The sequence below is a fragment of the Manduca sexta genome, chromosome 20 (assembly GCF_014839805.1).
Source record: "Manduca sexta isolate Smith_Timp_Sample1 chromosome 20, JHU_Msex_v1.0, whole genome shotgun sequence".
Taxonomy (NCBI): domain Eukaryota; kingdom Metazoa; phylum Arthropoda; class Insecta; order Lepidoptera; family Sphingidae; genus Manduca; species Manduca sexta.
Genome location: NC_051134.1, coordinates 1,035,924 through 1,053,695, shown reverse-complemented (window position 1 = coordinate 1,053,695; position 17,772 = coordinate 1,035,924). Strand labels below are relative to the sequence as shown.

General features: G+C 33.0%; 1 protein-coding gene across 1 annotated transcript; it reads right to left on the bottom strand.

The window, feature by feature from the left end:
* Window positions 1-1,809: 1,809 nt before the first annotated feature.
* LOC115444082 (serine protease nudel) lies at window positions 1,810-16,926 on the bottom strand. Its single transcript, XM_030169721.2, has 26 exons — window positions 16,804-16,926; window positions 15,477-15,567; window positions 15,276-15,401; window positions 14,562-15,188; window positions 14,417-14,486; window positions 14,217-14,327; window positions 13,756-14,003; window positions 13,465-13,622; window positions 12,803-12,930; window positions 12,479-12,659; window positions 11,926-12,272; window positions 11,219-11,517; window positions 11,020-11,135; window positions 10,703-10,862; window positions 9,266-10,415; window positions 8,997-9,166; window positions 8,805-8,918; window positions 8,168-8,345; window positions 7,613-8,041; window positions 7,215-7,397; window positions 6,986-7,136; window positions 5,105-5,273; window positions 3,989-4,183; window positions 3,021-3,252; window positions 2,653-2,781; window positions 1,810-2,198 (listed from the first exon to the last, which is right to left on the bottom strand). Exons 2-26 carry the CDS (start codon window positions 15,565-15,567, stop codon window positions 1,886-1,888), a joined length of 6,075 nt encoding a protein of 2,024 aa, XP_030025581.2. The 5' UTR covers window positions 16,804-16,926; the 3' UTR covers window positions 1,810-1,885.
* Between the last annotated feature and the right edge of the window lie 846 nt (window positions 16,927-17,772).

Here is a 17,772-nt window from a genome sequence, read left to right as displayed (position 1 = left end):
TGAAATAAATATATATGAAGTGAAGTTGTTTCATATGAGGTTAGTGCAGTATAAAAGTACTTGTATAGCGTAAACAAATTCAGTAGTGTAAAGACAAGTGGAACGGACTGCCAAAATACAGGTTGCTGTTTATTGCGATCCTTTAGGTTATTTAATTAGGTTCGTGTATTCTGCGTCAAACATGAGACGACGCATGATATTCGAGAGGCCGCGTATAGCAATTTGACGGTCTGTCACGTTGACCATAACGTTGTAGATAAATCCTCTTAATTGTGCCTATACCGGAGGGCTACTATTATAGACACACAGCAGTATCATTGTTTATGTATATTTAATAGACATAGGGCTGATATTATATTTTGTTTTATTGTACATAATATATCAAATATCATATTTATGATAATATATATCAACGATTTATGGAATGTCTTTGTTTTATACTATACTTCCAAATAATATGCTTTTTCAGATTAATTGATTCTATTGAAGATAAAAATACCTATGAGGCGCCTACACGAATCCCAATAGCCAGGACGTACAATAAGGCTTAAGTTCTTTCTAGATTGTCTGGAATTTAATAAGCAAGTAAATCACAAACCGAGTTGTAATAATGATTTCATATATTTACGCGAATGTTAGACATTAAAATTAAAGTATTTTTCGGATTTTATCGCGGTTTTAATATTTTAGATTTCTCTCAACGTTTCGAAGACTTTGCAGCCTTCAGTCCCGCCCGTGACCGCGAAAGCTGATAGTCTTCGAAACGTTGGGAGAAACCTAAAATATTAAAACCGCGATAAAATCCGAATTGTAACAGTCAGTGTAGAGATACGTGCTAGAGTTAAAAGAAAGTATTCAGTTGAACATTACATGTTTAATCTCGCATCAAGTCAATCCGTCATGATGTGAATCTAACAGCGTAGTCGTCTTACTTCAGCTATAGCATATCAAATGAATGCAACTTTACACAAATTTTAACCAGTTGTAATTTTACATATCTTACTTACTTATATCATCACGGTCCGTTTTACAAGTTTTTAGTTAATTTAATTTGACAGATATCGTATTAAGCAGCTAAGGTAGTTTTTTTAGGACATGACTTACGTTTGTTAGTCTGACAAGGGTCGGCTAATAAAAACACACCGGACTCTCGGGTGAGCGGTTAAGGTGCTCACAACCCTTTGAAATAAGGTGACCATGCTGATGGCAACCCATTAACGCCACCAGAAGAGGATGGAGATATTGGCCATTATGGGATGAGCGTACTAATAACTATCCGTTAGCGTAATTCGTCGGCGCGCGGTCCGGAACTATTAAAAGGGTCGGCAGGACGGGAAACGTGGCGAGGTACTCGGCAGCGAGGACCGAACTGTGGTCTTGTGCAGTGTTAGAGTTTCAAGTTTCAAGAATTCGTTCTTAAGGCGGATGGTCAGAGTGATATCGTTCTAGATAGGCTAGAACTGAACGCGACCATCTCCACTTATTATAATATATTAATACAGGCTAATGAGCCTCTGTATTTTAAGCCTTACAACGACATCTCGCGGCATTTTCCGTCCATTCTTCATAAAGGTGCAGGTTTTCTTTCTTGAAAAGGGTTGTGGCATGAAGTATGTTCCTATTAAAAACCAACAAGAGATGGCGCTTATTTAAAACAGTATCATAAAGGTACGATTGGAAAAATAGTATGAGTAAATTGTTTATTTTAAATTATCAATTACGTTACTTTTTGTAGACATAAGTTTTGGTGGTTGGTTGGTTTTAATATGTTAAAAATAAATACACAATCTTTTTTTTATATTTTTTTATTAAATAAAACCTTAACATATACTTAAAGTACATATAAATAAAGGTGTAGAAAATAAATAAACGTGTAAAAGTAATCTTATAGACATTCTATAAATACTGGGTAACAATTTTGCAAATTTTCACTGAACACTGCTTTAGCGATGGGATTGTGTGTGTTTCTCATCTTGATTATAGTATTGTTATTGAGGGTGATTTCGTTAAACGAATCTATAACTAAATTGTTGTGGGGATAAAGGCTGTCTAAGTTTTTAATTTCCTTCGCGTGACCGCTGATAAATCCTAGTTCTCTGCAAAGAGCTTCTAGTTCTGTTTTGGTGTGGTTTGGAGTACTAAAGCACTTGGAGTGCCAGACGCCATGAGAGCGTATTATTACTTGTCCCGTTCCATATCTGTAACATCGTTTTGAATTATTTTTTTTGTAAACATTGATTTTTAAATTGTTAGTTAAATTATCCGTTAAAATGAATATAGACCACTTGAATGTAAAAGTGAAATAATCGAACAATTTTATTCATACAATAGTAATTTTTTATTTGTTCAGGTTATATTTTTAACTCAACTTAGAGGTTACTTAATCCGTGCTGAAATTTCATCCCATGAATTACTTACTTGCGTGATGAGAACGTGATAGGAAAATTAGTCCGAACATAAAATAGTAAAATTGTTGTATAAAGATACATGATAATACAATAATAATTAAATAATATTGGCGAGATCTTGATAGTTTATCATCCCCTTGATTTAATAGTTTCTATAATAGTTATTACTAATAAGATATACTTAGTCACTTAGTAGTTTATACCTCTAAGTCTATATAAAATTCACAAAGCTTTGTATACTTACGGAGTCCCTTCCGGAGCACTAAGGCCGATGCATGTTTTCTCATCTTCTCCATTGGGACAATCGCGGATGCCGTCACACACCATATCCGGAGCGACGCAGTGATCACCATCGCTTTCTCTTGTACCGCATCTAAGAAACACCGTATTGATTATTGATTATGCTAACAAGGCTATGGAACTGGTCAGGCTTTTGATACCCGACAATTTTAATTATGTGTTTGATGATTCGCACGTTCGACGTTTAAAGAGTAATGATAGGCTATAGCGATAATATATATAAAAGAAAACTTTAAAATTAAAATATGTAAGTTCACATTTAATAACCATTTATTTGGGAGTATTACTGTGATATTTAATATCAATATATACCTGAAAGTTTTCTTTGCATAACACTTGCAAAAGGATGGATCTTCATCACTTCTGTCTTGACAATGCAATATACCATCACAAAGTCTTGAAGGCATGACCCGAGCCAAGTATTGGGAACAAGTTTTGTAACCCGGTTCGTCGGTGCCATCCCCACAATCGTCATGTCCATCTCGGAACAATGTTTTTGGTATACATTTGCCATTACGGCATTTCATTTCGCCTGTTGAACATTCTGAAATACACATTGATTAGTAAAACTAATTGATGTTTGATCGTTCGGTCATAACATAGAATGAAAAAAATAGTATTCGTTTAGTAAGTTGGGATTAATATTTATATCATAAATTACCAGTAACATTAGACTTTGTAGTTGTTTCTTGGATTTTAATGAATCATAATTCTCGTTTCACAGAGTTAATTAGGTTTGTGGCTTGTGTACTTTGGAAAGGGGTAATTTGTTGCCGGTGATTCTAATTTCCTTTCAAAATAACAAACGTAGAGATATGTAGATGAAACGTAAATGAGCAAGAGAACAAAGGAATTTGCGTTATATGTGATGTTTACTCACATTAACCATGGTAACACATTTGAAGCTGTATGAGCAATTCGGCCATAATATACCTTCGTTTATTTTAGCATGGCATTAAAATTTTAAAACCAATAAGACATTGAAATTGTTTGTTTCGAGTCGGGAATGAATTAGGTCAATATTAAAATACCTTATTAATAATTAATCTTCTTCTGAGTAAATACTTCATAATTATAATTAATGTATTTGATTTTATGTGCACTTTTGAGTTTATCTATACTATTATGTAATATTGAGGAGTTTGTTTGTTTGTTTGAACGCACTAATTTTAGGAACTACTGGATCGAATTAAAACATTCTTATAGTGTTAGATAGCCTACTTATCGAGGAAGCCTATATATTGGAGCGGAGCAGTAATGTCCCAAATGATGCAACTCACCACATCCTTTCGCAAATGGATCCTTTTTACAAATATTGCGCTTTTTATTACAAGCCTCTGCAGATTCATCATTTCCATCTTCACAATGTCTGACCCCGTCACAAACTTCATGCAAACCTATGCAACGACCGCGGCTGCATCTTTGACCTTCGCAGGTACCATACTCTAATTGTTTGGATGATTCTGAGAAATGACCTAGAAAAAATTTGTTACCACGCTGTCTTCAATTTATAATTAATATTTCAAGATATAGCTATGACTTAAAGAGGTGCAGATATATTATCCTTTTTGTAGTTTCTAGTTGCTTTTGACAGGCTGCCGCGTGACTAGATTAAGTAGGTTCGTAAGGTAATTTTGACTATTGTTTTAGTACCAGCTTTTGCTTAAATCTCGCAATAGGGTACCTATTAAATAATGTTTGCAAAAAATCTAAAATACATAAATAAGGTATTTATCACTTTAAATATATTTTTTTTTATTCGAGAAGATTTTTTTTTTTTTATTTATATACTGTTCTATCTTTCTGCCAAAATCGCGCAATGATAATCGACATTATCGTGATGTCACTATATAGTAACCATATTGCTTACATAAATTAGTAATTTAAAGTTATTTACTAGACTCATAAATTGTATTATTTTTTAAATATCCTATAACAATTGAAGATGGTTTTGTTTAAGCAGAAAGCACAAAACTGTCACAGATATTGTCAATACTTTACAAATGTGGCAAGAAGCGTTTTCGCGAGGAAATTTAAAATATATAAATCGATTTACATTGTCGATTTCACAAAGTTAAAATACAATTTTCTTGTCGCTTATCTTTATCTAAAGAAATAATAAGACATATTTAAAAAATGGTCAAACATGTTAATATTTTCATTAAATTATAATCTTACCCTTCTTAAAGGATACCTACACCTATATATGTACATGCACAATTTTAAGTTTGTAGGTCCCCTGATTGCTTAGATTTTGTGATGAATCAGTTAATTCCCTTAATGAATCACATTCAAAACAATATAAGAGAAATAAACAAAACTTGCACAAACTTACGAAAGAAAATTCTTTGTAAGAAATTGTCACATAAGGAACTAACTAATCTTTATAACTGTACCTGAAGATTGTTTGATTCTGTTCTTTAAGTTTTCTATTTCAGTTGCTAGTATAAGGTTTCCAAGACCGCATTCTCCTCTACTATCAATAAAGGAAGCAACAGGATGCCAGCCCTGTTCTGAATGGCAACAAATGATACCCGGCCATTCGCGATGCGAGTGCATTCCAGGCTGTGAAATAATGCGTAAATAATCCAATTATACGTAACTTTATTACAATACCGTTAGATATATTATACTTAATAAAAATAATTTTAACAAAAAATTAAACCGCCTTCAAAACCACTCAAAACCAAAAAATAATTTCAAATAACAAGTATATATTGGATACCAATTTTGGAGTCGGTGCCTGATTAAAATTGCTAGTTAGCTATATTTGTTGCATAGTCCATCTATAAGCTAAATTTCTTTCAAATCAATTAAAAGGAGTAGGTTTGCGTGTACTACAAGATACACAGTGAAAGGTGTAATACCAAGCACATGTATGGTGTTCCATCTTTTTATTTCTTCTTTTTTCGAGGCAGGGAGTATAATACACCCACATTTGACCAGCTATATGTAACAGGGGAAGAATTTGGGTAGTGTACAGTTCACAAATTTAAATATTTCCTTAATAGCTTCCATTTGCTATGCTGCGGCGATGTGTTTATCTCCGGTGACGATCTGAATTGTTGACTTTGTACGCTGGCAGCACATTGTTTTCGTATATTCGTTAATGTGTTTATCTAGCTTAACTAGCAATTTTAATTAGGCACCGACTCCAAAATTGGTGTCCAATATATACTTGTTATGTGAAATTATTTTTTGGTTTTGAGTGGTTTTGAAGGCGGTTTAATTTTTTGTTAAAATTATTTTTATTTTTGCTTTTGTGTTAGTAAAAAATAGACCGTCTCAATGGCATAGTTGTGTTTCGCTCATGATACGACTATTGCGCTGAGGAGTTACACCTCTGAGTACCACTGAAAAGGGGAAAAGGTGTGATGCTATATATATATATATGTATGTAAGAAGTAGATTCAACTAAACCCAGCGCAAAAACACAACTAATGTGTTTCGCTCGCAGTACGACTATCGCGCTGAAATGTTACATCTTTGCCTACCCCTGAAAAGGGGAAAAGGTGTGATGCTATATATATGTACGTAAGAAATTAGATTCAAGCAAACCTAATGCAAAAACACAACTGATATATTTGGCTCACAGTACAACTATCGCGCTGTGGTGTTACACCTCTGCCTACCCCTGAAAAGGGGAAAGGGTGTGATGCTATGTATATGTATGTAAGAAGTAGATTCAAGCAAACCTAACGCAAAAACACAACTAATATATTTCGATCATACTATAACTATCGCGCTGTGGTGTTACATCTCTGCCTACCCCTAAAAAGGGGAAAAGGTGTGATGCTATATACATATATGTATGTATGTAAGAAGTAGAGTCAATTAAACCCAACCCAAAAACACAACTGATATGTTTCACACACAGTACGACTATCGCGATGAAATGTTACGCCTCTGCCTACCCCTGACACGGGGAAAAGGTTTTATGCTATATGTATAAGTATGTGAGAAGTACAGTCAACCAAACTCAATGCAAAAACATAAATAAATACGTCACAGGAAAGCTAAATTAGCGATTTCGTTTTCTTGGACGACATAATTATTCTAGTTTTATTAATTTTAAAACCAAACTACCGAAGCGATGTTGAAATAAAATTTATGGGAACAATCTGAAGAGAAATTCTTTCGAATAAAAAAAGAATTTTCCATATCGGTTCATAAATGAGCGAGCTCTGAGATAACAAACATACAAAAAAAAAAAAATTCACGTCGAATTGATAACCTCCTCCTTTTTTTTGAAGTCGGTTAAAAAAGGAACTACTTACAGCGCATATGTTTTCTTCTTCTATTCGTTTGAAACAAATATTATGTGGAGTGCAGTTTTCACTTGTTTCTTTTAAAAGTACACTGACTGTTTTATTATGATTATCTTGACCAACCGCCACGCACATGTGATATTTTTCTAAGTGATTATTACTGGAATGAAGTTAGTCTTTTAAGTTCCTCACTTCTATAATTAATAGTATCACATTCAAATTTTTATGAAATACTTACGAACTAGAAATGGGTTTTACCATGTTGGAGTATTTTGCGGGTTTCTTTAAATGCAATAATATTACTTTATTCCGATACAAATCTTTTTTTGCATCTATTTGATGTATTTGTTCGTAGGGTCCATTCGTAGTGCTTAAAATCCTTTGTACTCCTAATATGACTGTTATAAAATCATGAGGATTTCTGAAGACCAAAAAAAACAAACCACTTTAAGGAAAACAAATTTCAAAACACACTTTTATTATTTATTTTATTTTATAGGTGCTCATTAACAATTATTATGCATACAAAAACCAAAAATTTTGACAAATTTGCAAAATTAAGTGGAGGTGAATTGTAATAATCTATTCCATGGATTATTCTTTAAAAAGTAAACATTATAAAATAGCTTTACTTACGTATCCCAAAGACATGAGTTACTTATTAAAACCCATGACAGATCTACTAAAACACCCGTGCATTTATAATGTCCATCGACATAAACTTTAGCAACCCAGGGCCACATTGTATTTAAATCAGTCATAGCTGCTTTATTAACCAAATTATTTTGAATTCCATCAAAGTTGGTAAATAAAGAGGGATGGCAGGAGACATATAGCGATTTACATGTTTTTGTTATATTTGGCACACAATTTTCTGGTATAATTTGTGGTTCTTTTATGACTATGTTCCTAGCAGTTTCCTTGACATTATCAACCATTCGATAAGCAAAATTGACGGGTACACTGCCATCAATTTCTCGTTTCTTTCTTTTGTTAGTTGAAGTTGGTTTTGAAATGTCATCTTCTTTAACATTTATGTATTGTATAAAATAATTGTTGGCAGCACTGTAAAAGAATTAGAAATTGCAATATCAATACATATAGTTGTTGAAATAGCTAAAGCGACGATCAATTGTTTGTGTAGGTAATGGAAGTAAAAATTGAAAATTATTTACATCTTTAGTTACATACCTGAATCCTAAGTAGCGGCATATATGTCCAGCTGCTTCTTCTATTTCATCAACTGATAGTTTGTCTTTGCATACAATATGCCATTCATCTTCATACTTTTCTGTTAGGTATCCCTCTAAATTAATTAGAGGTCTTTCATCAATACCATACTGAATTTCTTTTCCATTTGATAACGTAACTATAATAAAATAACTATTATTATTAATTCACTTACCAGCAACCCCAGTGCTCGGAAAATTACGTAAGATAGAAGAGAGTCTAGAACTAAATTCAACTCGAAAATAATAAACTATAAAATACTTTTTTGTAATTTGGTTTCTAATATTTATACTTCATATAACTTGAATATTTTAACCAAAGAACTATTGAATACAAATTAGTTAGATAAACCACTACTGATCTAATTATCTCAATATTATGCATTGTTTATGTTAAGAGATTATATTATTATTTTTCAAGTACAAATTCCAGACCCCGGGCTCATACTTCGTAGAAAATTCAATATCACTTTACCTGACCTGGGGGTCGAACCCGAGAACTCAGCACTGCAGTCATACCGTAATACGATTACGGCAGCGAGGCAGTAGGTTAAAATATTAAGATAGTTGATATGAGAGGACTGTTTCACGATACTTACAGCAGTCTAATTCATCTTCTCCTAATGGACAATCTGATTTTCCATCACACACGTGTTTCTTTGGCAAACATATTTGGCTTTGTTTGCACAGGAAGTGGTCTTCAGTACAAGTAACTAGAATAATCAAAACGAAAAAGCATAATTATTTCCCAATCGAAAACATTTTTTAAAATAATAGCTGTTGGAACTTACAGCAATCCAATTCGTCTTGCCCATCGGCGCAATCGTAACTACCGTCACACAAAAGCTTTTCATCCAATGTTGCTAGATAGTCTATACAAGTGCATCCAAGTTCGTCCGTGCCGTCTTCGCAATCCGACTTTTGATTACAACGTTGGTTATATGGAATAACTTGAGATATGCTGAAGAAAAAATAATTTCAAAACATTATTCAGAACGTACATTTAAAATAACCGTCATTTTTATTATTCGTATAATAAATATATTTGATCACTAATTACCTTCCACATTCAAACTCTATAGGTATTCGAGGTTTTCTTCTTTTTATAGCTGTTTGAAGTTCCGAAAACACAATCTCTTCCATCTTACGAGTGATATCCTTTTTATCTTCAAAATCTGTTAGTTGTTTAGAGGAAGATGGTGTACTGTTATCGTCGAGAGACGGTATTAATTCTTTTTGTGAGATTTCATTTTTAAAGTCTGGTACTTCCGTGTTAGGTAATAATTTTATAACAAGTTCTTCAGATTTATTTTCAAGTGTCTGGTCATTATGTTGTGATGACAATTGGTCATGTTTACTTTCCCGGTTTTGTGTATGATTTAAAGTACGAAGATCTTTTTGGTTCATAAGTATAGTTGTATCCATATCAACTAAATCCGTAGAAGTTTTAAAGTTATTATTTTGCGTTGAACTTGTACTAGAAAAATCAATAGGTGTTGTGGTCTCTGTTGTAGTCCAGTCCCATTTGAACGTAGATTCGGTAATGCTGTCACTGTTTGCAACTTCTTGGTCGGGATCACTTACTAAAATAGACGCCCTTGATCCTGAAGAATCTTTATGAAAAGATACCGTCACACTTTGTATGTTATCAATGTTTGTAATTTGCGACTTTTCCATTAAAGTTGAAGTTGGAAAGTTTGTAGTAGTTTGGCGTTGAGTATCCGTATCTGAATCTTCTGAGCTTATTGAAAAAGGAATTTCTAACGTAGATGCATGTATAAAATCTATTTGGGTATTCTTTGTATCTACTAGTTCCGGTGATTCTTTAATCATATCGTCCTTTGTGGAAGTGACGATAGGTATCGTAGTTGATTCCGTTAGTGTTTCCATAGCAGAGCTGAAGAAGGTTGTAGTTGTTTCGATATTAACAGAAGTAACAGTATTGAAACTACTATCTGCTTCCTTTGTTATTCGACTAACTTCAGAATTACTATTGTTTTCACTATTCTTGAACATTTCAGATAAAAACATATTACCATCAAAATTATTTGCAGATTTTGTAATTTCACATTCAATTTCATCTTCCCCTCCCAGGCAATCGATAATTTTGTCACACTTTCTTTTCAGTGGAATGCATTTTGAAATTCCTGATTCACATTTAAATCCTGGACATTCCTGTACTGGTGTTACCATTGGCAGTGATTTCGAAGCTAAAAATAACTTTTTATTAATTAAACTGTCTAACTATATAAATCAGTGTATTAGCCACGGCAATGTGCTCGTGCATGGACTTTTTGACGTTTCCAACGCTTCACTAGAGTAATAATTATGACTAGTGACTGACTAGCATATTATAAATATTCCGTTTCGTTTTATAGTCAATTACTAAATATATTTAAGAAACTTTTAAATACCTTTTCAGTTAGTATGAAATTCAATATATATTTAGGATAATTGTTAAAAAATAAATACAGGAATTGAAACAAAATTTACTTACAAATGTGATATTTAATCCACTTCACAAAAAGACTGACACGTGTGTAAACTCCAGGCTCATCTTTACGAGCGCATCCATCACCGTGACTCACGATCCCAGCTATATACCATTGTTGTGAATTCAAAGGATTTCTGCACAAAAGCGGTCCTCCACTATCGCCCTAGAATAATACGACAAAAGGTCAAGCTTGCAATATTATATCAACTACCTCATTTGAAAATGAGCTTAAATATTATTTCCATTGTTATTCACGTCATCAATTAAGACCTTAAAAGAAAGTGCTACTAAAAAGGATATCATCATAATTTATAAATTACCTGACATGCATCTTTTCCTCCTTCGACGGGCCCAGCGCAAATTTCTTTGCCAGCTTTATCTTCTCGATGTTTGCAATTTGCCCAAATTGGTACTTCGACTTCCCTCAAGTGATCGGCTTTAAAAGATAAAATTTGCATAATTATAAATTGTTTTCGATAAAATCGCAAAATAATTGCAAAAAAACGATTTATCACTCACGATCTGGTCCGTGTTCAACAGTAGCTCCCCATCCTACTGCAGTGCAAATGATGCCAGGTGAGGGTCCCCAAAGCCAATCAGGTCCAGCTGTTTCAGGTCCAGGTAGACATATAGGGCGCACCCATCGACTAAATTGAATGGCTGGCTCAACTCTTAATAACGACAGATCGTTTTTCATGTCAATTTGTTTATAATGCTGGTTTACAATTATGTTTGTCACCTTGTGATTCTGCTCTTGTGGTGAAAACGAAAATCTACGTAGCATCCCCACTTGTATTTCGTAATAGTGGATCCAAAATCTAAAAGCCGTAATAAAATAATTTATATAACAAATAAAAAAATAAATGTTAATGCAGTTGCAGACACAAAAAAAAAATTTACAATTTTATCTATGTCACCGGTAAAGCTCAGATTATCAATATTATAAAATATAATCCCCTAATATCCAAAATTTCTCCTTATGTCTCCCTATTCTTTACCTAAATATCCCTTTATATTCTGGTATGACAAACAACAAGAATTATACAACGATCGTGGGCGCTGTTTAGGACTGAAGATAATACCGCTTGAATATTTGGTATTTGCGCCGAATGGCATATTATTTAGCGTCGCGCGGTTGCGTCTGTCTTTAATAGCTATCCTTTCAATTAAGCTCGGAGCGGAGTTATTTTTACCCTGCGCTTTATAACATTTTTGGATATACGTACTTATGAACGCAATGAGCAGCGGACATGACCCAGTTTTGTGTTAAAACAACACCGCCACAGTGAAACATGCCATTTCTATAGATGGCTACCATCCAAGGCCAGGCCGCTGGTTCACTAGGTCTGCCACCAACCACCCTACTTTCGGCTCTTCTGTTCCTTATGTATTCAAGAATACTTTTGTATAATGTTTCGTTCATTGCAAATGTGTCTTCTAGAGACCTCTTTTTTATCATCTTCAATTTAATATCTCTCTTCTTACGATTTCCATAAAACATTAAAGGATAGGGTTGGTTTAGTTGCAGGAACCTTTTGTTCCTACCGAAAAGATGATTTTCGATGGCCGCATTCTGAAAGTAAACATTTTAATTATGTAATTCAATATAAATATTTTTACAACTCTCGAAACAAAATGACGGGCACCACTTACAAGTATTTCAAATACGGAAATACGGAGATACACAAAAAATACGGGAAATTATATCTGTCTTTCGCCATTTTTCTGATAGCACCTGGGCCACTATAATAAGAAAAAATACAATAATATTTGTCTCACCTCGCGTAACATTTGAGAGGTACTCAATACTCTAGTTCCACATAATAAATCAGGACACGTGACATAAACAGCTGTAGAATTGAAACACGTGTCACTTGTACGAAATAGATCATCTGGGCCTGCGTTTATGTAGCGAACCTTTACTAATGGATCTATAGGCATCCAGTTGATGAACGGTGGTCTGAAATAAATATTGTTTCGATGTAACACATCCTTGATAAAAGTACCTACATTGTGTATTTTATTCAAGTAGATAAGTTATAAAAATATTTTTCATACATTATACTACTTCTAAATTAAAATAGTTACATAATTTGCGTTTACCTGCTTATGATGCCTGTTTCTCGACGGCACGCGTCGTGTGCCCACATATAAGGATTTTCACATACAGGGTGCCAGACTCCTTTATAATTTCTGTGTAAATATCCTTCTGTGTTTGAAATCGCAAATAGCTAAAAATATAATTAAAATAAAACGTCATTCTATTAGCATATTTACAAAGCAATACTTACTTAAACGAATATTAAACATTTCGCAAATCTAAGTATAAATATACAGTTATCAAAGGCATCATGTTTAAAAGGGACTTTAATGAAATATAAATAGAGACGACTTTAGATGAGAAAAGAAGACTTTAGAATAAAACATGAATTCGTTTTAAAGCGACTTCGCAGTATGTCAACAGAGATAACCACCACGTTTACTAAGTACACGAAAAACTACAGAAAAGTTTACTATTTAATTAAATGGCTTTACTTTTGATGATTGTCGCCAAACATACTTTATAATGCATGGAAGAAACTTTAACTTGGTTTCAATTTACGAAGTAAATTGTCACCGTAACTATTGCATGTTTATGACATGAGAATTGTGAACACACGTAATATTAGACCAATCCAATACAATGTTTTCGAAGCAAAACCTGAATGACATTTTAATAACATTATAATAAATCTATTTTTCAACAATATTTTTTTCATACGTACTCGTTTTTCGTGTATACTGGGCGTTAATATACTACATTCAACTTCATCTCTATGGTTAGGACAGTGAACAGTGTTATCGCATCGTTGTTCTTTAGTGAAACACGTACTTTGAGAATCTATGTCCAAGTCTTCACAGCTAAACATGTTTTCATTGCAATCTGTATAAAATAGAAAGATTAATTTGAAACTGTGTGATTCTTAACGTATCTACCAAGAAAATGTCATGCACTCTAATTCAATAGAGTAATATTAAACCTTAAAGTCTATATTAATTTACTTTAAACGACTTACTAAAACATCCCATTTCATCTTCTCCAAAAGGGCAATCAAAATAGCCGTCACAGAGTCTCGATTTATCAACTCTATGTCTACAGGCACATCTGGCTTCGTCGCTCGCATCCGAACAATCTACGTTTCCGTCACACCATTTGAAACTAGAAACGCAATCTTCTCCGTTATCACAAGGAACCGTTCCCGCAGCACAAACCGCTTCACGAGTTGTCTTATTGGATATTTCTTCCTTCGAAGTGCCTTCATATCTACAAAATTCAATAGTTGTATATTCTACCTGGCTCACCTTTAAATACTTAGGTGCTTTTATATATTATTATATGTTTGGGTGCTGAGGGTAATAATTACATACAAAATTTTCCGAATAAATTATGAAAATGTCGCGGAATATTTAGTTCATCGTCTTCCGCAATCCTTTAACATTAACTGCTTTCTAAGTAGAAAACATTTTAAATACTCACTTTGGTGTTAAGAAGCTCATGAATATCTCGACATCTTGAGGGTGTAATTTGTTCTTTGGAGGCTCAATATCACGGCCTTGAATAAAAGTAGGCGGACCTGGAGGAAAATATCTAAAAGCAATAATACAGTATTTTATTATTACTTAACTTATAAATAGTAGGTACAAAAACCTGTATGATTATACTGAGTTACAGCATACCTAGTGTGAGGTAACGGTGGATGGTCGTAGTGTGGTCCTACATGTTCAGAAGGTGCAATGTCATATATTCCTGTGAAAAAAGAAGAGAAAAATGTAATGGATGTTAAGACAGGAGGCAAAAATTATAATTAAAACAAATGTTTACCGTGAACATGAGGATAATTACGCTTTAAAAGTCGCGCTAACAAGCAGGTGTCGGTGAGATGCGCTTGCGGTTGTAGATTGGGTCTCACGTTAACTGGATAACCATAATCATAATAGTTTTCTCTTCCGTCGGTATGTGAAACAGATTCTAATATATTTTGAAGATTTCCAATAGAATTTGTTTCGCGTTTTTTTAAAGACTCTGGCAATATTGGAATATGCTGCGCAAAGTTTGAATAATTATTTAGTTCAGCACTTTCGGGCTTTAAATTTATTCTTGCAATGTTTTCAATAAAATCATTTGTATCGTTTAAATTTGTGTTATCTTTATTTGCAATTCTTTTCAGTCTCGTAAAGAGTTCTTTACAAATCTGTTGGTTGTGGTCATGTTTGCAAAGCAAATCGTATCTAGCAATCATGTCTCTGGTATTTTGTATTGTGTCTTCATGTATGTTTCCAGCATTTGTCATAGAAAAAATTGGAAAAGTATTTCGTTTTTTTCTTTTTCTTTTAGTATTTGTGCTGTTTTTAAGACGGAGTATTATTTCTAAGTCGTCTTCTTGTAACGTTATATTTGGATTTTCTCGTATTCCTGTGACAACGATAATGTCTGTACTATGAATGTTATCTGAAATATTAGAATAAGTAATATTTGATTTAAAGCATAAAATAATATTTTTATAATTAAAATCTTGTGTAGTGTTGTTGCTCTTACCATCGTGTTGTAACAATTTTAGTAATAAAATATACGTTCCCACTCCGAAAAGAACTAATAACAACGTTATAATTAGTTTTTTTAGTAAGGGAATTAAACATTTATTCGCATCCATAATATTTCTATCTGAAATGCAAAAATAAACATTTATAATAATAAAATTTAAATTTTTGTCCGCTATCTCTAAACATTTATACTTACCACTCGAAGCTGATTCTGCTAACTCCATTGGAGGTAAGCCCAGTTTATCAAAAGATCTTTGTGTCTTTAAATTATTTTGTTCGCTTGTCATCTGCAAGTTTATAAAATGTATGATATTTTTTTGTCTAGAAAACTGTGTTTAACGATACTAAGAAATACTTCGGCCTTTTATGAATAAATTAGTTCCCTGTAATGTCGACTAGGTAATAAAAAAAATATATGAATTAAGTTTAATTGTATTTTTTATACATGTATGGCAAAGTGATCCTACTTCAGCTGATGGTAAGTGGAGTGGCGTCCAATTGAATGTCGACTGACGAGAGATGATTACGCCGCGGCAGTCGACACAATTATGCCGGTCTGTTGGAACCGGATAAACACATGCTGATCCCCGAACGCGACACAACTTGTGTATGGTGATAGCTATCAGCTATAGCTACCAGCAATTTTTAGTATGATTTTGTAATAATAATATCATTTGTAATAATTGTTTGACTTTTTGTTAGCATTTTGTAATAATAATATAATTTGTAATAATTGGTTGACATCATTTACTAGATTTTTCAAATAATACCATCTCTTTGCACTTCAAGTATTAGGTTTACGCACATACATACATATTCCATTATTTGTCCGTGTTCTGGATGATATTTGAGGTACTTAATTACATAATATCTCTCCACATCAAAGGCGTAATTTGGCAAATCATATGTAATAAACGACTTATTACATTGTAGGTAACGTTTGTATCGATCATGAGATGATGAAGCTAAACGTTTATCTAAAACGCTGCCTCGCCCAGTTCTAATAAAATATTTGTCTTCAATATTCTTAGCCTAATACTATAAGCTGATACCGATGTAGCTCACTTAATATTATTATTACAAAGTAGCTTGTAAGTTTGTGAGTAGGTGGTTATCTTCGGGTGTATAGAAGGAATTGTGAAATCCTACATTAATCGAATGTTTCGTTTCAATGACTCCGAGTAATGGGTATGAGTATCCTGGCCCTGATCATCACGTCGGAAATATTATATGTCTATTAAGTTGATTCATTATTATTAATAAAATAATAATTGGACCTACAAAGTCAACTTAGTATAATAATAATAATACCGAAATAATTAATTTACCATTATTTGACATGCAATTCAATAGTATTCTAAATATTTACACAAAGAGTAAAATTGTTTACGGAATGTAAATAATAGCCAATTAACAAATTATACAGAGCACAACTTTTCCAATAAAAAAAGAAATGTTTATTTACAATAGTAATGAATGGAAACAAGGAATTAAAATAAACTATATTATTTAAATAAACTTACTTTTAAGTTTTTTGTCTATAATCACAAATCACAAACATATTCCGCCACTAGGTTTAATTATAATTGAACATATTTGTACACAGGTAGGTACCCACTGTCACCGACACAATGAAGTGTCCGTGCAGTTTTTGCTGACCGTCGAATTATCGGGTAGAATCATATTTCTAACGTCAGGTCTTTAATTAAACGTAAATTAGTACGTTTGTATTTTATTTATAAGAAAGGTATTAACATAAGTATTTTTTAAAACTACGAACCTTCTTAGTTTTAGAAAATGGTAACTAAAAGTTAAAAATAGTACCTACTATTGGGGTATAATTTGGATTGTTTTAATCTGTTTCCACATGCGTGCAAAAACGAAAACATCATCCACGTGATACTTGATAGTCCTTATAGTATGAAAAGTACCTACTGTTTAATAAACATATCAATATAATCTTCAGTTCAATTTCAATATTATTTAATTTTAATCAAGTGTGACATATTCTGTTAGTTAACTCAGGATTCTAGATATGTGTGCGCTATGCATTTATTTGGACGGGTATGCATTGCAACATGCAGTTGTATCTAGTGTAGCAGTAGTCCAAAATGCAGTTACCTGGTCCTCAACAAAAGGATTCATGTCATGAAAAAGTAATAGCATAAGATCACAGGAATATAGTTCATATTATGTTCTGTGCCTACGATTCAAGAATTAATCTTTCAGAAGGACTTTATTTGTAACACTTAAACACATCGATATATATGTATTACGTACTAGGTTACGCGTTCTGAATATTCATTGTGCTCAACTGAATTGAACTGCAATCCATTCAAACTGACTTTAGTATGGTCAATATTGACAGCTTGTGGTTGTATACGGAATGACGTTCATGATATAAATTCTCAAGTCTAGTGTAAACCTGGATTTGAATAAAAATATTAGTCAAAGAAGTAAAATTGTTGTTCAAGTGAATAAATAGATTATGA

Coding starts and splice junctions, on each gene's coding strand:
- LOC115444082 (XM_030169721.2), bottom strand. CDS start 15,567: ATGACAAGCGAACAAAATAATTTAAAGACACAAAGATCTTTTGATAAA. Junction 11,136..11,218: donor TGTTGAACACGGACCAGATC/GTGAGTGATAAA, acceptor TATCTTTTAAAG/CCGATCACTTGAGGGAAGTC. Junction 8,042..8,167: donor TGCCGCTACTTAGGATTCAG/GTATGTAACTAA, acceptor ATTCTTTTACAG/TGCTGCCAACAATTATTTTA.